This window comes from Pagrus pagrus, assembly GCF_965226575.1.
Source record: "Pagrus pagrus genome assembly, chromosome: 13".
Taxonomy (NCBI): Eukaryota; Metazoa; Chordata; class Actinopteri; order Spariformes; family Sparidae; genus Pagrus; species Pagrus pagrus.
Window position 1 is genome coordinate 20,999,718 of NC_140197.1, and position 27,717 is coordinate 21,027,434.

General features: G+C 44.9%; 1 protein-coding gene across 1 annotated transcript in view; it reads right to left on the minus strand.

Annotated features, from left to right (window-relative positions):
• ppfia3 (PTPRF interacting protein alpha 3) overlaps positions 1-26,766 on the minus strand; it is a 31,097-nt gene extending 4,331 nt beyond the window's left edge. The window contains exons 1-29 of the mRNA XM_084370674.1: positions 26,641-26,766; positions 24,891-25,610; positions 17,995-18,096; positions 17,574-17,813; positions 17,430-17,489; positions 15,727-15,855; positions 15,528-15,620; positions 14,840-14,892; positions 14,646-14,739; positions 14,302-14,436; positions 13,444-13,527; positions 13,039-13,170; positions 11,994-12,056; positions 11,825-11,904; positions 11,047-11,215; positions 10,175-10,368; positions 9,735-9,972; positions 8,766-8,899; positions 8,520-8,674; positions 8,276-8,375; positions 7,601-7,682; positions 7,295-7,495; positions 6,076-6,141; positions 5,579-5,605; positions 5,235-5,410; positions 4,784-4,881; positions 2,635-2,810; positions 1,566-1,634; positions 1,316-1,478 (exon numbers count right to left, since the gene is read on the minus strand). Coding sequence (XP_084226800.1) covers positions 1,316-1,478; positions 1,566-1,634; positions 2,635-2,810; positions 4,784-4,881; positions 5,235-5,410; positions 5,579-5,605; positions 6,076-6,141; positions 7,295-7,495; positions 7,601-7,682; positions 8,276-8,375; positions 8,520-8,674; positions 8,766-8,899; positions 9,735-9,972; positions 10,175-10,368; positions 11,047-11,215; positions 11,825-11,904; positions 11,994-12,056; positions 13,039-13,170; positions 13,444-13,527; positions 14,302-14,436; positions 14,646-14,739; positions 14,840-14,892; positions 15,528-15,620; positions 15,727-15,855; positions 17,430-17,489; positions 17,574-17,813; positions 17,995-18,096; positions 24,891-25,229 — 3,652 coding nt within the window. The 5' untranslated portion in view covers positions 25,230-25,610; positions 26,641-26,766. The remainder of the gene's footprint in view (positions 1-1,315; positions 1,479-1,565; positions 1,635-2,634; positions 2,811-4,783; positions 4,882-5,234; positions 5,411-5,578; positions 5,606-6,075; positions 6,142-7,294; positions 7,496-7,600; positions 7,683-8,275; positions 8,376-8,519; positions 8,675-8,765; positions 8,900-9,734; positions 9,973-10,174; positions 10,369-11,046; positions 11,216-11,824; positions 11,905-11,993; positions 12,057-13,038; positions 13,171-13,443; positions 13,528-14,301; positions 14,437-14,645; positions 14,740-14,839; positions 14,893-15,527; positions 15,621-15,726; positions 15,856-17,429; positions 17,490-17,573; positions 17,814-17,994; positions 18,097-24,890; positions 25,611-26,640) is intronic.
• Positions 26,767-27,717: the final 951 nt, after the last annotated feature.

Below are 27,717 nucleotides of genomic sequence, written 5' to 3' on the forward strand. Positions count from 1 at the left end.
CAGTGTTAAAGCCAATACAACATAATCCAAAGTGGCCTGTAGTTGCTGTGCCTTCATCATTATCTTAGTGTGTGGAGGACATGCTGTGCAAGAGTCAAAGTGGTAAAATTACCTGAAGCAAACAGGGAAAAAATAGATTTTCTGCATCACCAACTGAATGCACGTAGGCTCCCATGGCAAAAAAACCCCACAACAATGATGCAAACAGTTTCTGCTGCTGTAATAGAGCGCTGCAGGGATGACATATTTTTGTAGGCTAACCCATAAGTTAGCATCACCCTGGGTCCCTTAACAAAAAGCCCATGGGATTTTAGTTTATTGTAGAAAGTAAGCTCTGTGGCAAACACACGTTTATGATACACGTTTTGTTCAGCAAGATAATCTTCACAGATGAACAGATGACTTTTATGATATTTGAAGGGTTACTGTTAAGAAGTAAAGCTGGACGCATTACTTCAACGTCACCACAACTAAGCATTGATAAATCTATAAGTTGTAAAGTCAGAGTTAGAAAAGTTCGCAACTAAAGTCAACCTGTCAAGGCGAACTAGTGAGTCGATGAGAGTCTGTGTTCGGCGTGATGGCGTTTAATGAGCCACTTGTTAGCAACCATCTTTTTTAGGACACGTAGATACTTTTGTATTCAAACCTGGGACATATTTTATTTTGTAGTACAAAATGTGAAAATCTCTTAAGCTTGTGTTAACCAAAGACTTTATATCGGGCATTTAACTGAAAACCCATTCAAAAAAACCCACCGGTTTCGAGACGAGGGGATAGGAAGTGCAAAAAGGCGAACTGATTTCCAGGTTTTAGGACTCTACCACACAGCTTTGTTTAGCAGATCACTAACATATGGCTCTGAAAGCTGGCATATGTAATGCATTTCCTCAGCTGAGAACTGATGTCGTGAAGGGAATAACGTCATGAAAATAATTGGAAAGAGGGCTAGAACTAAACTCTGAACATAACCTCCTCTGGACCAGGTTAGGTGCAACATAAGTTACCATGGTGATGAAGCCATGTTAAAAGAGAGCCTCCTTTGTGACATTGAAAACCCTGGCTTCAGGCTCAACATACCTCGCTAACCCATTCATCTCGCTTGGTGGTACACCCCCCTGCAGAATAGTTGCACCTGATCAGAGCTAGCGGGCCTTTCGCCCTGATTCCTGTCGTGCTCTTCATGTGAGTAATGCCATATAGAGTGACAGGTTTTCACACATCGTCTAAATTGAGAAGCGCCTCGAGGGCTCACATGAGCTGAACAAACGTGAATATGAGAGCGAGGGTGTCAGAGGTCACGGGTCAGACTCACCATCACTCTGAACCTTTCTCAGGGTAACGGAGGGCGTGGAGATGGCTGAGGCACGGAAGTTAGCAGGCAGGGTCTCGGCGGAGTCGGAGGTCACGCCCCGGAGGTCCTTCTCCCTAAACATCTTCCTCCAGGAGGGCGAGCGGGTGAACGTCTTAGTTCCATCCTGCTGGACAAAAAGATGGCTGCTCAGACAATCCATCGCTTACTCAAATGTGTATTTTTACTTCTTCAAGCCGATGAGCATGCTGACCTCATCAGGTCGTCTCTCGGTTCCCATGGAGATGAGGGAGTTGTACTCTTGCTCCAGGAGCTGTCTGGCCTGCAGGAGAGAGGTGATGTAGAGCTTTGAGACCGGTTTGGACAAAGTTTCAGGACAGGTCTGTTATGCAGGCCATTATGAGCTCATGTTTGAATGTCATGCCTATTTTAAATCAGCGCAGTCGTAACTCTCCACGATCAGATGAGACTAAAATGTATCTAAAGCCTTTATTAAAGACAGCTGAACAATTACAGGAAACGATGGGGAGAGAAATGAAAACCAGGAAAATGATTTTGAGACATACTGTATATCATGCTTGTTCCTAATTGAGGCTTGGAGGTTCAAAAGAAATTTGACTTATGTGTTGGTTTAGGACAAAAACTACGGCTATAAATCATTTGTTACCGCCCTTGCCTGAGAAAAGGCTTCTGATGTTGCTTGCTGATGTAAATAAAAGCTCCGATCACGATTTTAAATTGCACAAAAACAAGAAATGCAATTAAAGACGCTCTTTCAAAACAGAAAATAATAAATGTCAGGGGGTGTAAAGCCCTTGTTCTGCAAGGGAAATGGCAATTGCATTATAGTGATTAGTGGGGAAAAGTTTTGTATGCATGTGTGTGTAACTACCGCTTGAAATGGCAAACTGAACCCAGTACGTACACTTTGGTTACTACTGTAAACATACGTCAAAATGTGGCATGTTAAAATCTGAAACAACCTAGTAACCACAGTAAAATAGGAAGGTGGTTGCGCCCTAGTTTTTCCCTGATAATGCTGAATACTGAAGAACAAATCTGTGTTAAAATCAGCAGGAGAAAGCTAATTCTGTGTGTGTCCTGCGGTGTGTTTGGCTAATGGAGCTAACAGCTAACGGAGCTAAAGGAGGTAAAAGTTAGGAAGTGAGGAAGAGTTTAAATGCTAATTCTTTTTTAATACATTTGCACTTTGGGACAGTTAAAATTATAATCAAAAAACATGTTTGGGGGGATATTTAAGTATTCTGTATACAGATATGAGACACAGTTTCTTCAGTGACCTTTGACGACCTGTCCTTTACCTGTGTGTTCTGATTGGGTATCTGCAGCAGCAGGGCCAGGTCAGTGTAGTCAAAGGTGTCGTCTAAAGCCAGCAGAGCTCCGTGGACGCCACTCTCGCGGAGGTTGTCGGCATACTCCTTCAGACCGAGAGTCTGTATCCAGCACATCACACGCTCGTTGGACCACACCATCACATCTGGGAGGAGGGAAGTAGGAGACGGTGAAGGGAGGGAGAGAAGGGGAGAAGCGAGCTACCTGCTCACTGCTTTTATAAGCAAGATCAGGTTTCTTCATATTCCGGTCACTACAGGCTGGAGGAAACACGCAGGTCTGTCCGGGTTTATTTAGGGTCGTCTGAAGCGGTTAATGTAACTCAGGAGTATTGATGAGTGATTGATAGAAAAAGAAAAATGTATTCTCTTACATGAACTCCACAGATCAAGCGCAACACCAGACAAACATAAAAAAAACTTGGGAAATCACTTGGGACATTTTTCTGTTAGGAAATCAGCCAAGATGAACCGACTTTAAATGTACAACATATGTATCCCAAGGCGCAGCGGTGGGAGAGCGAGAGATTTAGGTTTGTTTAATGACTGAGCGCGTTGACATTTATGTAATCGTTATCCTGCCAAATCGTACTAGAAAGCTGTGGCTCATAATCTCTTCTAAGTATGAAGGGGAAAGCAATAACAAAGGGGGTGGTCCAAACCTCTTCCAGCAATGTGGGAGATAGCGGAAATCAAAGGAAAACGCTTGTTTTGCTTCCCATTATTGAGTTTGTGAGGTGTGCCGAAGAGTTTAACTTTATTTTAAATGCCAATTTTACGATTTGAACGGTTAACTGACTTTGCTGAGTTTCAATTTCCTTTATGCCGACTTTTAAGAGATCTTCTTTAAATGTAAAAGGACAAAACCAAATGCAACAGCCACTACTAATAATGTTATAAAATAAGAATTCGTTTTAAGGCAAAGGAGGGATAATAATGAATCTACTTCACACTTGGCATCCAAGGAAGTGCAGTGTCGGTTTTAGTGCATTTTCCACACACGACACGTTCAATATAAATGAACTTAGTCTAAGCAGCAAACACCGCTCTGTGCAGCAGCAGGAGTGTGGCTTCAGCGCTCTGGCTTTGTGACTCTGCAGACTGAAGCTGGGCTCACATGTGATTCTGCTCTTGTGATCTCGTGGGGAAGCAGATGTAAACAAAATGGAGATTAGCGTGGTGCAACAACTCGCCAGAGAAAAGAAAAAAGTCTGGATGAGAGGGGATACACGGTCAACACAGGTTGTTGATTCTTCAGCGAGATTTTAAGTTTCTGTCGACAGTAGTATGCTAGCTAAGGTTAGCCTTAAGGACTAGGATGTTTACCGTTGCTGGGCTGGTCCAAGATGCCTCTGATTGGTTGTTTTGGTCCTGACGTAATGGTTCAGATTTCAAAATGTGAAAACATGTTTTGATATTATCGGGCGGCCCGGATGACTCTGTGAGCAGTTGAGAAGGCTTGTGTATGTGTAAACCCTCACATTACCAGATAATGTGTGCCGAACAACAATTTTTGAATTGGAGGATCAATTGGCTGGATCTAAGATAGAAGATCTGATTGTTTGATATACCATTTTATGCAGATGATGTAATCTTATTTACATGAGCTTCACAGCAAAACAGTGTTGCAGCATTCTCCTAAACAACTAAAGTAGATGGCTATTTAGTTTAAAACCTAAAAAAAGGAGAATATAAAATGGCTCTTTGCAGGTCGTCAGGCGTAATCCTAGTCTCTCCACAAACCCAGAGATCCCAGATTGATTTGAAAAGACATTATTCACACCCTTTATTCCTGGTCGATCTCTTGCACCCACTTCAGATGATCTACTTCGGTTGAATGAATGCTGCAACACTATTTTGCTGTGAAGCTCCAGGAATGTTTTGTGGACATGAAACTTTACCAAACTTTCCATCAGCGTGGCATTGTTAATTGATCAATTATAGTAATTATCATGTAAATGATTACCCTGTTTATAGATGCAAGGGATTTATAGTAATCACAAAGGTATGCTTTGAACAGGACAATAGCACAGCTTTAGAGGAATTAGTTGGGTGGACGGGAGCATCCCACATCTGTGGCATGAATGGTGAGATAATGGCAGAGAGAAAAAGAGCTCACCTTTGTTCTGGTGGACGCTCTCCTCTCTCCTCCTTTCCAGCTCCTTGCGATCGTAATTCAGACGCTTCAGGCACATGATGCCGTAATGCATACTGACCCTGGGAGAGGTCAAAGAACCAGAGGGTGAGCGGCTGAAGCAGGTTAACTGAGGGCGTGTTTCCACTCTCACCTGTACTCAGAAAGCATTAACACAATCCGACGCCTTTGACCCCTCTTTAAAGAGGGCCTGGAGACACACACCTGAGCAGCGCGAGTGTCACAACAAGAGGAGCACTCCCTGCATGTCTTTTAACACCTTCATATTTCCCATGCCACACAGACGCCCAGATGCACAGAGACACAGCGTCAACAGAAAAGAATGAGAGTGAAAACAGGAGAAGTGACAAAAGGGCATGAGTTATACACAACCGTAAAAGAGAGCGAGAGCAGGCACGCAGGAGCCGAGCCCTACCTGTGAAAGCTGTCCACCATTTTGAGCTGTCCTCTCAGCTCCTTCTTGGTCAGGTGGTCCAACATGCGGGCATCCACCAGGGACTCCATGAAGTAGCTGCGATACTGTGGCAGGCCCAGGCTGGGCAGCCAGTCGTTGCCCACCCACTCATGATTCATATCGCCGTAAGCCAGTATCTGGAGGGGGACAACCACAGATGATCAACGCTGATTCACGCTCCACTTGATGTCTGATGGTAGTGCAAGTCAGCAGCCCATGACTCACTGCGGTTTATTCTCACTCGAGATAAAATTACTGACAAATACACATCGTGTTGTGTCAAAAACGGTGCGGTTGATCCTCACCTGATCCCAGCTGAACTCTTTCAGCTCCTGGAACGCCGAGAGGAGAGAAGAGGCAGACAGAGAGAGACGGAGCCAGAGAGAGAGAGAGAGATGTGGAGGTGGCGAGAGGAAAGGGGGAGCAGGGGTCAAGAGCAGGATGGACGGATGGAGAGAGGATGGAGGAGAAGCAGAGGAGGAAGGAGCAGCGACAGCAGCAGCAGCAGCAGCAGCAGAAGGAAAAGAGGACAAAAAGGGAGGAATAGTGTGTTAGTGAACGGGTAATTAGTTGGAAGCAGTTCACACTGAAACAGCAACCAGAGGGAGAGAAGAAGATGCTCAACACTATGGCCTGGGCCCACAAAGAAAGAGATTCGAAAAGAGAGAGAGGAGGAGGAGGAAGGGGAGAAACTCATCAACATGATTCAGACCAGACGAGACAATCAAAATAATTCAAAACTGAGTAAAATAATCATGAAAAAACATAAAAGAGACAGAGACAGGGCAGCAGGGGCACTAACCGGAGGCTTGGTGGCAGCGTTCAGAGACTCCATCTCTGCGTGGGTCATCCACACGTTACTGGTCGACTGAAGAGAAAAGCAAAACCGTAAGATTAAAAAAAAAAAAAAGGCCCCCACGTATTACCTAAAGTCCTGACTCACACGTTGCACATTTTTGGCAGCGCTGACGCAAAGCAACCTCACAAGATGTCAGCTAACAACAACAGCAGACTGCTTTTTCGCTGCCATGGTGATCACAATGAAAAAGAGGTTCAGCCGGTTTATGAACTGATAGGATAAACGTGTTAAATCTGCGCCGCAGAGCTGTGCAACTGATCATTTTCATTGTTATGATTCCAGCTGTAAATAGATGAGCAGCCACGCAAGGAAGTGGGAAAGCCCGGCCAAACCAAATTCAAAAAACGACGGTCAGAAGATTCGGTTATTCGTGACTTTATCTTCCTTGGAACAAGGGAAGTTGAAAATAAAAAGCAGGGGCACAAGTTTGCGTGCAACAGTTTTACTACACTTTTCAACATCTGGTTTGTCTTTGCGGTCGTGTGAGAGGGCAAAATCCGGTGCCAAGTTTCATTTCCAGGCAAAATAGGTGGAACTTTATCGCCGCATGTGCCGTTTATCAATCACATTATATCATTGGTGACATTTATCACATGAAGGATACGTTTCATGTTCTTTTGTGTTTAACATTTTCCTACGTCTGTTTTTTTTCCCGTCACCCCTGCAGCTTCACACATTTCCCACAGTTTTCTTTCCAACATTCCCCTTCACAAAATCTGCCTTTTATTGCACAATAACCCTATTTAATATCATATACTCTCGATTATATGTTATTTCTATTTGTGTATCATATTACCGGTGCCTGCCGCAAATTTCCCCCACGGGGATCATTAACATTTTGACTAATCTCCAAACTACAAACACCTGGTTCAACGTTTACCTCACACTGCTAATATGAATGCAGCGTTTGTGTATTATCAGCAAAAAGTCTGAGAATAAGTTATTCAAAAGGTATCAACAGCCTGATGAATGCATACATCGACATATGAATGCGTTTACGGTCTTAGTGTCCTCCAATTAAAGGCGTCTATACCTTTAATCCTATCGGGAGGCTGTCTAGACGGGGATGTTTTTAATGACACGAGAACATATTTGTGGTCATAATCTCTCTTTGTTCCTTTTCATGATCGTGTTGGATGTGTGTGCGGTCAGTGAGTCTCACAGAGCGAGTGCTGGCCGGGGCAGAAGGGCTGGTGAGGGACACCATCTCCTGGATGGCCAGCCGCAGTTTGAGGCGGTGAAGCGGGTTACTGATGCCGATCTCCCTCTGGATCTCCGTGTCCGACAGGTTGGCCATGATGGCGCCGCTCTTCACGTTGGAGCGACAAGCTGCGACGTACCAGGCTGGCATTCCCACCCACAGCTGGAAGGAGGCAAACAACAGATTAAATACATGAGAAAAAACACGATATATATCTATATATTATATATTTCCAAATCCCTTAAGGTTTCAATGATTGTACAGTACCTCCAACCAAGATACAACAGTGGGTCCGTCCCAAGATGCAAAAGGAAGTCCTTGGCGACATGCTTCTTCCAGTAGCTCATGCCTAGAAGAAGACCAAGAGTTACACAAAGTCTACAAAAACTCTTTCAAAAACATGTCTTATTGACATATAAATATTAATCTGAGAACTATATATGCCCCGATCATGTTTTTCCTTGCCACCAGTGCCGATTGGACGATTGTCTATAGGCCGATACCGATCGTTTTCGTCTAAAATACAGACGCTCTTTAAATGGTTAAATGGTTTACGGCTGCGCACAATGATTCGCTCAGCCTCTCTTTGTCTCTCTCTCGATAAACCCATTTGAAAATCTGTAAATAACCCCTACTCGTGATTATGCACACCATATTGTCAACTTGGCGACTTTCTTGCTAGATTTATCGACTTTTCAGACCCTCTTGGCAACTTTATTTCTAAAAAGCGACAGCGCTGTGGCAGAGCACAGTTTCTAGAAACTTAATAAAACACAGTTGGGAAGGCAGAGCAGCCACTTATTCAGCAGTTGCTGATAATCTCCCTCCCCTTCCCCCCAATCGCTGACTTGAAAGCATAAATCTCAATCTTCCAATTTGTTTTTACTGAAAATCAGCTCTGAAAACCAAACTGAAACAAAACAAGGGAGTTAATCCACAAACTTCTTCTTGCTGCGGCGGTCTTTATCCGCTGGACCCAGCGTCCCAGTCTTGTTCATGCCCATCGGGTCTCCAGAGGCCAGGTCTTCAGAGGGTGTCGATGCTGGAGGAGACAAGGTGAAAGGTCACAAGAATGAAAGATAATATGAATACGTCGAATCACTGAGCCAGAGCAGCTTAAACACGTTTAAATGAAAATACTGATATACAGTCAGCGTTATCCCTCCCTCATCCTCCATCTGTTTACCGAGAGAAGCAGATCCATCCCGCCCAGGTTGGCCCATCCTTCCTTTCTCCTTCTTTCCAAAAAGCCGACCGATGGAAGACTTGATGCTTTTCTTCTTACTGGACTTGTGGAGAGAGTCTTGGCTGCTGTTGGAGCTGCTGCCATCTGCTGAGAGACTGGAAGGTACAAAGGAATTTACTAAGGGTAAAAAGCCGGAAAAAGTTTCAACCATTGCGTTCGATAGATTTAATGTACCAGCTGCCATACCTGCGAAACTCCCGGGGGTCGTCTAGCATCGCACCTGGATGGGTGAGGGTCATCCTGTCCAATCGCAGCGCACGAGGGGTGGAGGGAGGCGTGGAGTCGAGAAGAGCGAGGGACCGATCGTCTTCTTTGTTGTTCTGAAACACGAAATGTAAAAGGAGTCATGAAAGTTTCTAATATTGTGCAGCTTGGAGCTTCACTGGACTGCTTGACATTATCCTTTATTACTGCTAAGTAAGCAGACAAAATCAGGCCAGAAACATCACATCCCACCTTATAAAATGTCTCTCTTGGGTTGAGATCTGATGTCTTAACTCCGTCATGTTCCTACACATGTCCCTGCACATTATCCTGATGGACATTTTATTATTATTTCAATTAAGAGACGTGAGAAAATCACTGCAACTGTCAAACATTCTCATTTGATGGATAAGTGTATAGTCTCTTCAACCTGACAGAAAAAACTAGATCCCATCTGATTTTTCCTGATTCTTTATGTGTTAATTCATCTCTCTCCTCTCACACTAGCTAGACATGTGTGCTAACTAAGCTACTTGCTGTCCTCATCAGTTTTTTCGTCTATGTATATCCTGCCAATTTGAACCATGACTTGAATCGTTTCTTTCCACAGATTCTTCCACTACCCAGAACTCCCACATTATCACTTTCACCATTATTGCACCATCTTTTGTAATCCACCCGCCCATTTCAGAATTACGGGAACCAGCGAGTCTGGCACCAGCCGTCATACCAACCTACAAGTTACTTGGCTTGATCTTGCCCAATCCAACGTTACGATGAATAATAATACTTAACTTCTCCCACCCTGTCTGTGTGATTTACTTATGCTTTATTTACATGACTCACTGTCTGGCGGAGCTGTTTGCATAAACACAGAGGCTGATACAGAGGCGAGATAAAAAAGGTTAGCACGCATGGGAATGGAAGTTTGTTCCTGCATTCCAGCGGTACCTGTCTATCAGTCTCGCGAGCTGGGGAGTGAGGCAGGCGAGGGGTGGAGTGTCCAGAGCTGGGGGGAGAGGGGGAGGCCAGGGTGGAGGATGTGATGGACGAGGGGATGAAGCCCCGTCCTGTGCTGTCTCGCCCCAGGGAGGTCGGAGGCATGGGCGGACTGTCCAAAGCCACGCTGACCCGGCTCTCGATCTCTTCAGCCCGCAACTCCGTGTTCTCCTTCTCCTCCTGGATCAGTCTGGATTAGTTAAATACAATATCGTAAAGTTAAAACACTGTTCTGGTGCGCAGCTCATCCATCAAATCAGGACAGACATTTTGGAAACAAATCGTATTCTTTTGGCCCAGAGTGGAGCAAGGCTCTTAAGCCTGTGTGATAAATCTGAAGCTACAAAGAGGTGTTTCTCCAGCTGTAGTTGAGCACCTACGCCCGTCCTTACTTGATCTCCTTATTGATGGCCTCCAGCTGTTCCTGCAGCATGATGGCCAGGGTCTGCACGTCCGTCTGTCCGCTGGGGGACAGCAGCTCGGAGCCAAACCGAGCCTCCCCGTCGTCCTCGTCATCTGAGCAGCCCACATCCAAGCCCGGCTCGAACCCGGTCCCCAGCAGAGCCCCGCTCTCCCAGTCTGGGTACTGCACACACAGAGGACTTTAAACAACTGATTCACAAACACAGATCAGATGTGAGCCAGAACTGTTCACAGAAGAGGAAATGTTTCACAGGTGTTGTAACATTTGGTCACATTCATCGACTTCCTCACTCTCTAACATATCATCTGATGTTTTTTTTCCAATGAAACGCACATTACCGGAGTGTAAAGTTACAGATTTTTCTGGGTTTGAACACTGTTGAAAAACATTTGGGATTATGTAAAGTACACAACTCAACAAAATATATAACAAATGTGTAGTCGTTTTTGGACATTTTGTTACATAATATACCTCCATAAATAAATAGCTCCATAAAAAAATGCATTAGCAGTTTACTACTGTGGAAGTAGTGGAAACATAAACCCAAAACTAAATTTTACAGCTGGGAAGACTGACAGGAACACTGGCACTTTTCAGCGGGAAACATGTTATTTTCCCACTTCATGATGTGGGGTTTAGATATTGCTGCACATGTGTTTGTTTAACAGAAAACTAACACATGCTGATGAACTGAAGCACCAAAGAGGTATTAAGTGTGATCAATAATAACATAACCTGAGGGAATTAGTCTTTGTGCAGAGTGAAAAAAAAAAAGCCGATGGATTAAAATAAATAAATCTGGGTTTTTTTTGGTGGCTTGAAGGATTATAGTATCCTCACCTTGGTAGAGTCCTCTCGGGCCGAGCTCCAACGGGCCCGGTGACTCCGCCTGACCACGCCCCCGGTGGGTGCACTGCCAAAGGGATCCAGGTGAGTGGTGGAACCTGTTGGAAGGGATCCGCCCCCGTGGGAATACCTCAACTCCAGAGCGCTTCCTGGCAGAGAGCGACTGGAGAGATCGACGGAAAGATAAGATGATACGAGATAAGATGAGCAGGTAATTATCTCTGCGGGGTGAATAAGACTGTGGCGGCAACTACAGTGAGACGGTACAACACAGAAAAACAAATAACATGCAAGGAGAGGGCTTTAAACATAGCCCAAACCTAATATTTATCCAAAATATGGAAGAATGGAGTAATATGTCAAAAAATCAATGAAAAATTTGAAAAAAATCTGGATACACTACATCCAGTGCGGTGATCTGACTAACCCATACAATGTCTAAAAGTGTATCGTATTCCAATTAACAGGTTCACAGAAGGCTATAAGAAAAAGGTGTCGAGACGTGCAGATGAGAAAGTGAGAATTAGAAGTGTTGGATGTGTGTGTGTTGGTGCGCCCAGTCAATGTATGTGTGTGTATACATGTCATCGATGTTATAGCCCTGTGAGTGTTGACGGAGTTAAACGCCTCCTATGTGGATTTATCTACGATGTCTGACGAGATACGAGACACAACGCTTGCATCGCTACAGTCGGGCAAGTCACCACTGGAGCCTCAGAATAATGGTTAGTTTCAGTCTTTATGAGATAGGGATGTCTAAAATGGCACCGACCTGGAATAAGAGCCCCCGGGCCTCGCTCTCAGCTGATCTAATTCCAGCTGAAGCCTTTCCAGCTCCGCTATCAGCTGGTCCTGGGAGTGGATAAGAGACAGAGTTGGTGAAAAAAGGGAACATATGTCTACTAGCTTCAACTAAGAATGAAGCCTGGAGGCGCAGGTACCTTGTTTGCCAGCAGATCATCCTGGAGTTTCTTCATGTTGGACAGTTCTTCAGAGAGGGCGTTCTGGAGATGGAAGAAGAAGCTTTATTACCACAAAATAACAACAGCTTAAGGACATCTGTAAACTACACCAAGCACAGTCATGTTTACTAATCCAGCCAGTTTTCTGTTTGTGGTTTACGCTTACTTTCGCTCATTTTCCCGCTGCAAAAGGACATTAATCACTGCAGTTTACAGTAAACACGCATCTGCTCCGATGCTGACTGCACAGAAAACTCTTCAAGTGATTAAAAATAGAGATAAATAGGTAGAAAGTGCTAATAAAGTGCTGTTTAGGCACTAAAGTAAGTAGGTTAAAAAAGAAGAGAAGGAAGAAAATATGAAAGTTTGTGCTCCAATTCCAGCCCGATTCTTGGAGGTCTACTCCAAAATCTGCACTGAAAGTACTGAAAAACTGTATTCAAGTATGAGTCCAATGACTCTGAGTATTAGTTATTTTTTATTCATTGATGTTTAATGCATTATCAATAGCAGGCGTTCAATCAGAGGGGTTTTTGTTTCTCCAAATCTTCGGTCTAAATTGCTCAAAACTCCTGAGGTGTCCCGCTCAACGGTCAGGTTCTCCTCCCCAAACCTGTGCCTGCTGTTTTATTGTCCATATGTCAGAGTTTTTATTGGCCCTTTAGTGATCAGATCCCCTTATTGGCTGTAAAAATGCAGATGAAAGGGTTTAAATGTTAATTCAATCTGTACCTAGCACTCAATTATGCTTTTAAACGTAACTGAGTAGATCACATAGTGCGATATACTTTTCTTTTCCACCACTGTTTTGGATGTAAGATTCGCTGCTGTTTGGGAAACACTTTTGGAATTTACTCGTGTTTTAACTGGTCACCTCCTGGAGGGCAGAGAAGTCAGTGAACATACCTGACAGCAGGGGTTTATTTGGGGAAAAGGGACACATATTCAAGGTCTTGACTTGGGGAGTGAGACAGATCAGAAAGAAGAGACGTCGTGAATCGTGGCTTCAGCCTGAGCAGGTCACCTTTTCTTCCAGGGCGGCCATTCTCTCCTTCAGATGGAGCTGCAGCCTCTCGTTGGACTCAGACAGAAGCTTGTCCACCGTGTCGGAGAGACGCTTGTTGTGTTCATCGTTCATCCTCTCCCTCTGCCTCGCCTGAGGGGGAGAGAGAGTACGGGAGACGGGGTGAGTGCGAAAGAGAGGAAAAAAATGAGCTCGAGGAGGGAGGGCGGGAGGAGAGTTAATAGCAAGCATTCTGCTTGACTGAGAGCGGGAGACAAAGATTTCAATCTGAATGTGCGCGGTCAAATAGAGGGTTTAGAAAATTAGTGCGCCTTTGTGCTGCGTAAAGCCCGACAAAAGAAACGGCATGAAAGAGGGGGAGGATGAAAACAGAGAAAGAGAGATGGAAAAGCAAGCATGACTCACCCTCTGTAGCTCCTGGTTCTTCTCCTCCAGTTGCGCCTCCATCTGTCGCAGTCGCTCCTCAAAGTTACCATGACGCTCCTCCGCCTGGATGATTGGAGAGGAAGGAAGCGGGGTTACAGGCGTGAACCATGTTGCGACACTAATACAAATTAACACAAAGGAAACAGCTTGTTGGCCGAGTCTATAAATTAGTGACATGCCTGTACAGATCGCAGCGTAACAGGAAAGTTTGTTTGCCTGTGTCTTACAGGTCATTAATCTGATCTTATCCTTCCATGGAAGCAGACGCCTTGCCCGAACATGCACGAAATAAGTGTTGCCATTAAAGAGGGCTGACTACTGGGAGGAGAGAGAATGTACGTCTTCTTGGCACGAGTGGAAATTGTGTTTACAGGAATGCTAGAGGTTAACACACGAGCAATTAGATCAGTCAGTTATAAAGAATTTGCGCGGCGTTCGGTTCTTGACGTGTCGAGCGCCCAAGGATCAAATAACGGCGCTGACTCGGAGCCCCGAGTCTGCTCTCATCTTGAGATTGTTTGCTTATGATTGCTGGCACCGCTCGCTTAAAATATTTGGTATTCATCTGCCATTTGTCATCTCATCTCAGTTTCACTCATGCCCGAATTTACACACACACACACACACACACACACACACACACACACTCACACATGAATATATATAGATATTCATGCCTGCATCAGTCTACATGCCCACGCATGCCCACACACACACACACTTGTGTAATTGTGTCTGTGCATGGGAGAATATCCCAACACAGATTTGTGCACACACGCACGGACACATTGCTGCTGTCTGCTATTTCAATTTCAAACTCTGCACACACGCACACACCTTGTTGAGCGCCGCCACTCTCTGCGCGAGCTGCGCCTCTATCTCAGGGAGCGTCTCGGCCCTCTGCAGAGTCTGCTGAAGCTTCTGTTTGGCATCATCCAGGCGCTCCTGAAGCTGCCGGTTCTTCTCCTCGCTCTGCAAGAAAACAGGATGAGAGGGAGTGGAGGTGAAACTCGAGGCGGGAGCGAAGACTGCCGGGGGGCAGCGGATGTTATTAAAGCCACTAGGGGGAAAAAGCAAATGCGTTGACGGCACGCTCTGTGTGCCAACGCGAAAACGTGGCCCAGCTGTCAGTCACCAGCCGAAACACAGACGCACACGGGGATGACAGAGACTCTTCCCACCTGTCTGTAGAGAGAGTCTTTGCTGGCCAACTCGTTCTCCAGTTTATCCTTTATGTCGTGGAGGGACGTCGCCTCCCTCTGGGCACTCAGGTACCTGCAAACAGAACAAACCGGCAGACAGGCGGAGCAGTGAGCGGAGCGAGTTTTCGGAGGAGGGTACCCAGAGTTCATGAACACGTAGGAGAAGCACAAACCTGCGTTCTAATGTGGTGATTCTCTCCTCCATGTCTTCTCTTTGACAGAGCGCCTACGAGAATTAAAGAAGAAGAGAAATACATTGTTCTGGTGAGGATACAGAGAGGCGAGCAGACCAGACAGAGAAAGCGGAACAGGGCAAATGTCAAGTTTACAAGTAGGTGTTGATCAAAGGGAACTCGCTGGGCTTGAAGAGCTATTAGCTGAAGAATGATAATGAGTGGTTAATAGTAGTTGTTGACAGATTTCAGAAGCACCCACTTGTGCTGTTGCACATGTCGGGGGGGAGACAGTGGGGAGATCAAAGAGCAGCAGGTGAGAAGAAGCAGTCAGGCGTGGGGGAGACGTTCAGGGGAGAAGGTTTGTTACGTAAGCTGACTCGGCTACCCCTCGTCCGAATTTCCCCCACACGCCTCTCGATCGGCTTCCAGCACACCGACTGATTAACGCGGCCGCATCCATGTGAAAACGCCTGCAGCTCTACCGATGGCATTGTCACCATGGCTACAGGGTAGAGACTCCTGTGTGTACAGTAACAGCCGCTGCTGCCAAGTAGGCAAATGGCTTTGTAACCATAGCAAACTGTTAGATATGTCTGCAAGTCTGATCAAAATAGACTCTCTGTGCCAGTGAGACAGACACATGTAGTGGTGGTTTGTTGTCTGTCAACAGCCCGGCGAGTCTCACCTCTTTCACATCCCTCTGTAGTTTCTGGTTGGCCTCCTCCGACCGGGCCAGCTCCCTCCTGGCAGACGTCAGCTGCTCCTCGATCTCGCCGACCTGAGCGAGCACACACGGTTTTCTGTCCGTTAGCATCTCTGGCGCGTGATATTTTGTTTGTTTTGGTGAAAGCACCGGAACATAAGAGCGTCTCTGAATAGAGTACCTGTCTGCACATGAGCGCCAGCCTCTCTTTCAGCTGACCCAGCTCTGACCTTTGTCGCTCTATCTCGCCCTCTCTCTGCCTGTCGACGTCTGCGTCATCCAAGATGGAGGAAGGTCCGTTGGGAAGCCGCTGAATGGAAAGAAATGGTGCAGCGGTGAACAGCATGAACGATTTCTTATGGGTTACGCATCATGTGCGGACTCTTTTGGATTTCAAAATACACATTTTTGGGAAGTTAAACTCCCGAAGCATGTTAATTTCTCAATATCAAAACTCTGCTTGCATTTTTATCTCAATTATTAGGAGGACAGTGACATCACAAGCTATAAAGGCAGTAATAAAACAACATCATTGTCCTTTTTCTCTGTGAACTTCTCAGCGACCAGTCGGTAAAAAATACATTCAAGTTTGAAAACACGCTCTTACTCTGATGGATTACGACACAGTTCCATTAAAGTCATTACAACCCGTAGAAATCCAAGATGGTGCCTAACTTCCTCCTCGCTAACTGACTGGAGTGCTGCTCAATGGGAGTGAGCTGAGTGCTGTTGGCTGACGGCCATCTTACAACAATACTGATCTATGAATAAAGTGGAGACTGTAGCATTAGCTTTTAGCGATCAGTGGCACCTGGTCAGCACTCCAGTTAGTCAATGAGGAAGAGGCAGCATTTTGGATTTTTCATGTAACGTACTGACTTGAATGGAAAGCAGTGACATCAATCACATCAGTTTCTAGTTGTTTTTCCTGTCAGTCCGTATTTATATATTTATGGTTTCCTCAGGATGACCTGTAATCACTTTGGAGATCCCTTCTCTTTCCACACAGCTCCATCATCTGGTTAGAAATGCGTCCAGTACTTTGGTTATTGACCAAATACTTGCAAAAGTACAAGTCTCAAGTACAGGTCACAAATCACAACCCCTCACCCCAAAAACCCCTTTGTGTTTAGTGCTAGCTGGCACAGTTAGCATACTAACACATGGTGTTAGTATCCAAAATGCTGCCATGGCTGCAGAGCTTTGCTGTACTTTGTCATCCGCCCAACGTTTCTCACATAAGTTTTGTTTTTCATCGTTTTCACAATTCTCCTGCATTTTTCCAGATTTATGACAAATTTACACACTCCTTCATCCCCTTTTAGTTATTGCAACATGTTTCTGGCACTGTACAGCGTGCAGTCTACTGTACTGCTGCGCCTCGTCCTCCTCAGTGAGCGAGAGACGGACTGAGAAAATGAGAAAAGACAGAAATACTCGAGCAAATTTCAGGAATATTGGAAAGAAGAATTCCTGAGCACGCATTTAGTTAAATCTGCCATGTCGATTTTCCTGCTGATCACTGGAGAGAAACTCAAGCAGATTTCCGACTAATAAAAGGCTGTGCACAGACTCTAATCTCAGAAATGAATGAATGAAGGAAAACCGATAAATATTAGTTCAGGCCGGTGATTCGTGCAATCGAATTTCTTTCCTGAAAATTAAAAGTAGAAATAAAAGTACCCAGTTAAGGAAATATATTAGCTTGAACACATAAAATACGTTGATAGCACTACAGGACCACGGCGACACATCAAACAGATCGCTGCTCGCAGTAGCTAGCGCCCTCATCTCTACTGGAGGAATGTGATTTGTTTGTGTGGACCTTCAGCTGACTTTGACGTTTTAAGATCTTTATGAAGAATCTAAACTTCTGAAAGTTACCTCTTTGCCGTTGTCTAGTCCCTGCTGCCGTCGCTTGATTTGTTCCCTTAAAGACACGACCTAAAACAACAGGGAGGAGACTCGTCAGGACAGACTCAACTCCATCCGTAATTCCACTGAAACCTTCAAAAAAACAAAACTCACCTCTTGAGAGGAGGTCTGCAGCTCTTCCTCCAGGGACGCCACTCGCTCCAGCGCCACCCGTAGCCTCTCCCTCACCTTCTCATCCAGGGCTTTGTGGTGCTCGAACAGGGACTTGAGGGCTTTCAGGACCTCCACCTCGCTGGAGACCCCGGCTGGGGACTGGGCCTGCCTCTTCACCACGGTCATCCTCAGGCTGCGCTCGTGGCGGGACACCAGGCACTCCAGATGTTCTAGCAGCAGCTGGAAACACATGTGTCTCACATATAATAAAACCTCTCCGCAGTGTGTCTCTTATCTGTCATAAACTGTCTCAGGTGATTACTACTTGAAAAACGCATGCCAGGAAAATCAGAGCAGAAGTTTAATGAACGAGCACATAATGTTGAATAGACATTCGGTGTGGACGTATGAGAGTACTGACTCGTGTGTTGTTCCTCTCTGCCTTCAGCTCGGCTATCTCCTCCTCTCTCTCCAGCAGCTGTTCCCGGCAGAGGTTCAGCTCTTTGGTCAGCACTGCAAATTCCTGCAGGGTCACAAGAGGGTGCTGTTATTGACTCGGCTGCTGCTGCATGAGGTCATGATCAGACATACACACACACTCATCAAACTATGAGGTTCACCGCAGCAACAAATTATTTAATAATGAAGTGCTGTATTTTACTACTTTCTCCAAACATGCCCGTTGTGCTTCACCTCGATTTGGCGACTTCCTTCGTCTCCCAGAATGCCGTTCGGCTGGTTTGACAGGTGGAGGGATTAGTAACGAGCTAGCAAGGGAGTGAAGGTTAACCCGTCTTTTGTCTTACGGATGCATTGCATCATAACTACGCAAACGTTTTTGGTTTTTTTAAACAAGAAGTGATGTCATGATCAGTGAGAATCAGAGATGTGGACTTTATTTCACTGAATCTCCATCAGAGGTGAGAAGCAATGAAGTACAAATACTTTGTTACTCTACTCATTTTTCTGACAACCTTTAACTTTTTCTCCCTGCATTTGAACACAAATATCTGTACTTTCTACTCCTTTCAAAAAAGGCTTGTTACTTCATTTTCATAGCATTTGCGGGGAATTATTGACCTTTCTTATGTTGCGTCATTACACGCAACATCACAAGGCTGATTTCAACCTATCAGTGCATATCACGCACGGCAGACGTAGCGAGACGAAACAGCGTAAAAGACGTAACAAGGCGTAAACAGACTTGGATTGGGAGGAGAGGCGTGTTAGTGACAAAAGCAGCGACATGGATGACGTGACCTTCAGTCAGCTTTGCACAGAAACGGCTGGCAGAAATGTCCTTCAGAGGAATACTTTTTACTTTTATACTTTGAGCACATTCCAGAGCCTAATTTCTTTGGATAAATTGGTCATTATCATTATTTGACAGGTACTAATACCTCATATTTTCTTTTTATAAAGACCAGATACAGCAGGTAAGACTGAAGTTACTCGGGTTGGGAAAAAGTGACTTGACTTGCCCAAGAAAAAATGACTTGAGACTTGAACTTCCAGCTCTTTATTGGGAGCCAGGGAGTCATTTGGCTCAGCTCAGCATACAGAAGCGACTCTTTCGGCTCCCAAACGGCTCCTCATTCAGTGCGCCTTCTGGCTTCTACAATTCAGCCAAATTTCGCAAAATTCTGACCTATGATTGGTATGTGTACTCATATATCAATTAAAATAATCAATGTAATGAGACTAAACCACATCATTTCCAGAAAATCATAATTCTACATTATGTTTTGCATAAATCACTTTTAAAAATGCAAAAACATTAAACACTGTGATGTGTACTGAATGTTTTATTTACACTGAGCTATGTTTTGTATAATGACAACCAGCGCAACATAGAGAAGTTTCCCCGTGCCTGGGTCAGACGTTTCTGGAACTTATTTAACAAATATGTTCATCATCCTGTTATTCTGTTTTCTATCAATTTTGGGGGTTTTTTTCTTCTTAAAATGGCTCTCATCACCCAATCGTTTACTTAAAAGAGCTGGCTCCTTCCCGACTGACACATCACTAACTTGGACTGAATGACTTCAGTCACATGCCTGGTTAAAAAAAATAAAAAAAACACTCCACAGTGCCTGGACTGTAAATATCTCAGCATGAGGTTACCTCTTCTAACTGTAGCCAACAGAATAAGAAACCACTAAACATTAAAAAACAAACAGAAAGCCTTCGGACTGTAACATTTACTGCAGAAACTTTCCATCAGCCCACACAGCGCAATAAACTACAGTGAACAATGTGAGGAATCTTGATTTCATTAGCAAACTCAGACGCTCGGCCTCGCAGAACGTCACTGCATCGAGCAAACGCGCTCAGACATGCATACACGACTCAGTGAAAACCATCCACACAGCACATACAGTGTAATCTTTGCCATATCTACCACCGCGCTCATGGTTAATGACTGCCAGGAGTCTTAAACCAAACCTCGATATAAAATCTAACAACCAGGTTTATTGCACGTGTTGCACCTGAAATTGGTTTAATTGCGCAATAACCACGACTGGCTGTGCGTTTGCACGTCATTAAACCAAATGCCTGGAGGTTAAACAAGCATGGAAGTAGCTGGAATCAGGCCAGAGTGCGGTGCAACGTCTTCTATTTCCATTTGACAGCGGTCCAGTTGAATAGTTGTGATTTTGTGTAATTTAACCCAATTATGTATAATGTGGGGTTAGCTACATGATAGTTATGATTAAAATCTGTTGCCTTTGGTCAAACTAAACGGTATCCATGGCAACAAATCAACAAAGGGAGGATGAGTGGCCTTCTCGAGTCACGTGGACCGAGTCTAACTTTCAGCTGTGATCATCTGCCGCGCTGAGTCTTTGTTTCTGGAAATCACAAACCCCTCCACTGAACAGGAAGTAAAACATCACCACACACCATGTACACGTACTGTACCGCGGCCGCTCGCCCGTGCACTGATTGTCCTCCCGTTTCCACTCTGCTCATGTGTGATGGTGGCGTGACACAACGCATGACACACGGCGCGCGGCCCACGTGTGTGCTCCGAATCGTGTGCGTTTTCAAAAAACGCTTATGCAAACGAGCCATTAAAGGGCACCGATGCGTGCGCGGTGCTGCTGTTATCTTTGCTCTGTGTTAACAGTGATCAGTTTACCCACACGGCAGCAAACAGGCGCCTTACCTCACACCCTCCTCCAGCCAAAATGCATTTAAAAAGTACAGCGTGTACAGCCTATAACAAGGCCTCTGCGCTCGCCGGGCTGAAATAGGGGAAGACGGAGAGAAAGGAGTGAAAGGAAGAGGCTTATTTGAAAAGATGGAAGAGGAAGGATCATGGAGGAAATTGCTGTGTACAGATGGCATGTTCTGAGCCCGGAGGATATCATAATTCTGGGATTAATTCATGTAAAAGATGGAGCGAGATGGACCAAGACATGTTCTACATTCCTCTCTCTGTCTCTGTCTCCGTCTCCGTCGGCCGCCATCATTTCGGTCAGAAACGCGATGCACTGGAATTCACCTCTTACACTTTTCATTTTTTTTCCCCGACTCTCTCTTTCCCCTTCATCCGTCTCAGCCTCCCCCTGTCATGATACACGACATCTAAAACAGACTCTTGAAGCCGCCTTATTAGTATGCAGCAATATGCAAATGGGCTTGATTTGTTAGTCTCTGTGTGTTTCATATCACCAGGTTTTTCCTCTCTCTCTCTGTGCCATGCTGTCGCTTTCTCCATCCCTCTCTCCTATTTTTCTCTCTTGGCAACGTCTACACACACAGACGAACTCGGTGAACTCATCTACTGTAGAATGTATCGCCGCGCTCCATGTGTTCCTCTATCTGCGCGTGTGTTTTCCTGCAGATGTGTGCACCGTATTGATCTCCTCTCAGTGAGGTAATGTGGCCCTTTTAATGTCCAGTCGCTCTCTGTTAGAATGTGGAGCACTGCTACATCTGTTATTTGATTTTTCAGGCGTAGCAACAGAGAAAAATAGGTACTAACAATGAGGGAGGCATCATCGCTGCCTGAGGCACCCAACAATGACTCCTGCCTGAAAATAGAGATGGAGCCCTTGTATGTTGAGTGGAATTACAAAATGATTAGCTCTCGAGCGCTGGGATGTGGGATAATGTAATAATTGGCCTCTGTACCACGGGGGCAAATGCAACATTTTGCCATCATCTCCAGGTTTCAGGTAGCCCAGTTTGTGCCGAGCATGTATTGCCGTTACATTTGAATCACAAAGCCAAGCATTGCAATTTTCCAAACAATGTACGACGGTCTTTGAAGAACCCAGAAGGTCGTTAACGACACTTTCTGCCGCTCCGAAAGTTTTTCGCAGCATCCTCAAGGACTCTTTGAACCATCTGGATGAAAAAAAATCCAACAGCTGCACGACGGAAACAGTTTTTTAACTTCTCGGACTGAATTTCCCAATCCAAACAAAAATGGCAGCCTGAATTTTTACTTTTTTTTTTGCTCAGTTTGAACAACACAAACCAAAATATCAAATTCCATTATAAAGTTTAGTAGTGCAATGATGTGACTTTCCGATATTTAACATTTTCAGACAAAATAATGCAATATTTTGCTCGACAAAATACGTTTTTCATCCGGATGGTTAGAAGACATTGTGGGTTTTTCAAGGAGCACATCATATATAGTCTATAGTAGGCGATTTGAGAGGGTATAAGGGGGGTGCCATCCCCCTTGTTAGCAAAATTACGAAAGTGCATCCCACTTGTTCGGGAAATGGACAAAATGCTTCCCATTTATAAGTCAGTTGACCAAAATGCATCCCTCCATGCTAGAAAAAATATCCAAAAAAATGCATCCTTGTTGTAAGTAGAATGACCACAACCCCGCATCCCCCCCCTCGTGACCAAAACGCATCCCCCTTGTTAACCTTCATTTATGGCAGAGCTGCTGTACAAGATCACATTTGATCGCACAAACTGGGCATATTTTGTTGAAATTGTTCAAAACCACCATCACAACTTAAGAAAACATACCATGATGCATTATCGAGTAAAGAATGTCACTAAAGTCCAGTTTTGAGGTCTCACTTTGGGAGACATTGGTATTTACTATTTTACTTTACTATTAAATCTTAAGCACGTAATGAGCTCATTAAACACCACTGATTTAACTTACAGCCTATATAACACGGCCTTAATTGAGCTTCGGGGTGTCACATCTGTAGCGTTATCCAGAGGGTTTAAATGACGGAAAGGAACGCTGCTGACGATGACGTTGGAAATATGAGGTATTCTCCTGTGTTTCTGAACTTTAACACAGCACAATAAAAAGAGTTGGACTCAGTGTCACCTGGACCAGCTACAACATTAAATTCCTGCTTACAAGTTAACACATCAATAATTCAGCACTGTGAAAGGAACCACTTTCACTGTCGGTATTGTTGATACAGTGCAAGAGTGCAACATTTACTGATTATACTTGTTTACTTTTACCGTGGTCAGGATTTCTGCGTGTGACGGAGCGTTTTCTCCATTTTAGCTCTGAAGTGAAGAAACACTGAGAAACTGTTGGAAAAGTCAACCTTGTATTCTTATACTTTACATGTTTATTTAGATGTTATTTTTTGTTTATATATAATATAATAACTTGTGCTCTTATTGGACCTCGTTCTCCTGCTGTAAGGCGTATAGACCATGAGGATGCTGGTCTATGTTTTTCTTAATTTACACCTAAAACGGTTCAGATTATGAGCTGAGCAGATTTCCGATAAAATAAATGAATTGATATTTAATGTTTTCGACAGTCTCTCCGCTGTTCGCTGCTGCTAGCCAAGAAAAGTTGCATCTGATATGTTAATGTTATAAACCTTGTTATATTTATCTTTTAATAACGATCTCAAATTTCATGCCATCAATGAAGAAGAATTTTTAAGTTCTTGTCTCGGGCTCAGACAGACGACTCTGGAAATTACGATTTCCCACACATAAAATTCAAGACTTATCTGAAGGTACGGTGCATTTGATTTGCAGAGTCTACATTTACTGTAAGTGTTGTTTTGGTCTCGTCTAGGTCTCCAAACTGGTGACAACACTACCTACGTGTCAGTCGACACTCCTCTGAAGTCTGCATTTCCCGTCTGAAATTGGTTCCCTGTGAGCCTAAAGTAGGCTCCACCTGCTTTCACGTCTCCATTACAAACTAGATGAATGAATGAAGTCACGTTTTGTCCTGCACTTTTGGGAAAACACCGCCAACAATAATGCCACTTTGGACGCGTTTCCGCTTCTTGCAAACGTTTTGTGAGTAGACAATAGAAATACAGGTCCAGATATCCAATATTTGCAGTATAACCGCCTCTGATAATGCTTCAGTCGTGCGTGCAGTGAAGTGTATCTGTTCCTGGATGTCCACAGCATTGTGAGGAACAAACACAAAAGAGGGAAAATGTCGTAGATATTGCATATCTGAATCCTTTCAGAAACAAAACCTGCACTAAGAAATTGACATTTTTTTGAAAAAAAAACAAAAAAAATTTACATTTTACTGTAAGTGTTGTTTTGGTCTCGTCTAGGTCTCAAAATTGGTGACAACACTACCCACGTGTCAGTCGACACTCCTCTGAAGTCTGCGTTTCCCATCTGAAATTGGTTCCCTGTGAGCCTAAAGTAGGCTCCACCTGCTTTCACGTCTCCATTACCGACTAAATGAATGAATAAAGTCAGTTTTGTCCTGCACTTTTAGGTAAACAACGCCAACAATAATGCCACTTTGAATGCGTTTCCGCTTCTTGCAAACGTTTTGTGAGTAGACGATTGAAATACGGGTCCAGATATCCAATATTTGCAGTATAACCGCCTCTGATAATGCTTCAGTCGCGTATCTGTGTATCAAGTGTATCTGTTCCTGGATGTCCACAGCATTGTGAGGAACAAACACAAAAGAGAGAGAATGCCGTAGATATTGCACTTCTGAATCCTTTCAGATACAAAACCTGCACTAAGAAATTGACATTTTTTGGATGCTATCAGCTGATGAGTGAGTCTTCACTTTGGGGTGAACTGCTCCTTTAGTCAAACAGGCGGTAAAAGCTCAAATGTGGGACGCACACACGCTCGAAAAACGCAATTCCATCAATAATGATGCGCTTGAACTTTGACGTTCCTTCGTTCACACCTTCAGTCTGACCTTGCCGAGGCAAAACTGAAACAATGCCTCATTCCACCTGAAGTGCAACGGGATGAAGAGGATTATAAACAGCGTCGTGTGTGTAACGCTGAAACATTTAGACCTTCATGTGATATTAAGATTCTTTCAGGTGTGTCAGCGGCACCTCCCCTCAAAGCTCGTACCTGTGGCAGGGCGATGGACAGCTGCCTCTGGAGCGACTCCTTCTCGTGGCCCAGCTCTCGCAGGCGTAGGTGCGCCGTCCCCAGACTGTCCTGCGTCTCCCTCAGGCTCTCCAGCAGCCTCTCCCTCTCCGTCAGCATGTTCACCATCAGCGACTCCAGGTTGCCCGTGCTGCCCCCCTCGTCGCTGCTGCCTCCGCTGCGGGCCTCCCGGCCTCCGTAGCCCCCTACGCCTCCCATCCCTCCTCCCATCCCTCCTCCGCCCCCCGCCGGGGAAGACGAGCCGCCTCCTCCTCCGCTGCGCCCGTCCTCGGAGATGGTGGGCATCACCTCGCACATCATCTTGAGGCCTGGGTGCGAGAGGTGTTATCTGAGAGGACGTCTAGGACACTTGAGAGCAGTGTCTGGTGAACGACTGACTCGTCATGAAACAGTTACTTCGTTGGGTTTGGGGTGGGGGTGGAGGTCTTTCCTCTCAAGCTGATTGGGTGAGGCTGGCAGGCACGAGACAGGAAGTGCTGTGGGGGGGGGGGAGGCGGACAGGGCGGTTGTGTGAGTATGCGAGTGAGGGGAGAGGATGAAAGCTCCAGTGGTTGAGGTGGGGGGAGAGTGTAGGGTGAGGGTTCGGTGGAGGGGTGAGGTGCAGGGGTGAGAGGGAGAAGTGCGGGTTCGGTGGACGACCTCTGGCCCCCGGCCCAGGCTTCACTGGGATGAGAGACGAACCTGGAGAGGGAAGAAGAAGAAGAGGAGAGGACGGTGTTAGAGCACATAACGCCTGTGTTTCCCAGCATCATCACTCATATGATCCATCCTGACACACACACACACACACCTTTCTCAGGCGTCTCACCAAACCTCAAAGACAGACTAAGCATTTCTATGGCAGCAGCGGTGCCGCCTCTTCCCCCGACTGGCATCGCGATGCTGAACGTCTGGAGAGTAAATTCACCCCTCAGTGCACGTCTCGGCTTTATGTACCCGAGCGTCCATACCCATGATGGGGAAGATGAATGCGCATGATGCACGGAAATGAGTCGTGAAGGGTTAGCTTCACCTCAGCAGCCAAACACACAACAATTATCATCTACCAACCAGGCCCGAAGGTAGAAGGAGAAAGATGCGGCGCTGTTTCATACATTCATGTGAAGAAGAAGAAGAAGAAGAAGAAGAAGGAGAAGAAGAAAAAAGGGTGTCATCATGAATTGTAATTACGGGCTGTATCCAGGAGGAAATAGGCTTCTTTCTACGGCACCGGAACCCATCTGTAAAAGTGCTCAGTCTGAATCAGGAGGCTTATTATCATCACGGGGGGAATGAGTCGCTGTCTCGGTGAAACAAATGGCCTAAATGGGGGAAAAGCAGCCTCTTTTTTCTCACGTATTATATTTCGGGCTGTACAGGATAGCCTCACACATCATGGTGGGAGGTGCCAATCATCCTGTAAATGATGTAGGCCTAATTAACAGATGAAATCGGGAGATGTTACGCAATTGGATTGCATTTCTGTGAGATGATTAACCCAAATGTCGGAAAACGGTGCGCCGCTTTGGCTTTATTCCGACTGCAAGGCGTCTATTTCCTATCAACACCACCCCCCCTCCCTCCCCACACACCACCCTGCCTCCCTCCATCCCTCCTCTCTCCCCCCCCCCACCACCCATAAAAACAGCTGGATGGTCTAACGCACGGCTACATCCGTGCGCCGCGCATCGCCGTGGATTTGAGCCGCCACCGAGCGATCTGTGTGTCTTACCCTCTCCATGATCGACAGAGAAAGGACAGAAACGCGCATCGTCGGCCGGTTCACTCCATCAGAGCATCTGAGAGTCGGGAGGCTGCAGCTTATCCCCGTTACAGCCCGGTTACCAGCCTGCCCCATCCCCTCCCTCCCTCTGCTGTGGGAGCGACGGCTCGGGCTCAGCCGCTGCGTCAAACTGCACGCAGGAAGCACGGGCGACATCCGGGAGGGACTTTCAGAATAAAACGCGAAACAGCTGGTCTGGCGATGAACCCAGAAGATTGTTGAAAATGACCCAATCAACCATTTATAATAATGATAATATTCACAATAGTAACAGTAATAATAATAATAATAATAATAATAATAATAAACTTTACTGTATCTTAATCTCATTTGTATTGCATTCTATTTATTATTTAGTATATACTTTACAATAACTTCATTAAAGGGACAATATGTAAGAATTTGAGTTGAAAACATTCAAACATTATTGATGTTATAGTGTCTTTGTATTGTCTTGCAGATATATCCACTCAAGTTAGCATGCTAACCAGCTAGCTCCGGACCTGTGGTTCTCTTATAGTTCACCTTTAATATCCTAAATGGTAAATTTATAGTTAAATTAATTTTAGATAATAATTACTTGACAGTTAACATACACTGACATGCTTTATAAACCATTTATTAAGCAATTTGAAAGCATTTTAAACATCAGCAATCTTTGCTTAATAAATGGGCTGTGAAGCATTTAATTGTTAACAGTGAAATAACTATGTAACAAACGTTTAACTAACTATAAATGTAACATTTATTAATCATGGCTTCTATAAAATCTTACCCATGTGACAGCTAAACCTCCTATACCTTAATAAAATCTCTATTCTGTTAGAAAAAGAGTAATGGTAGTAATAACTGACCTAAAACATGAAGACAAAGCACTTTATTCTGAAGACAAATAAAAGTGCCTCTGTCCCTCTTCCGGATGTTTCTGTGTCACTTGACGAACCTCTCATCATTTATCTTCCCTCATCTCTCCTCCTCGGTGTGATGCTGGGTCTTAAAGAAACAAGCCTTCACCGGCTGTCACCG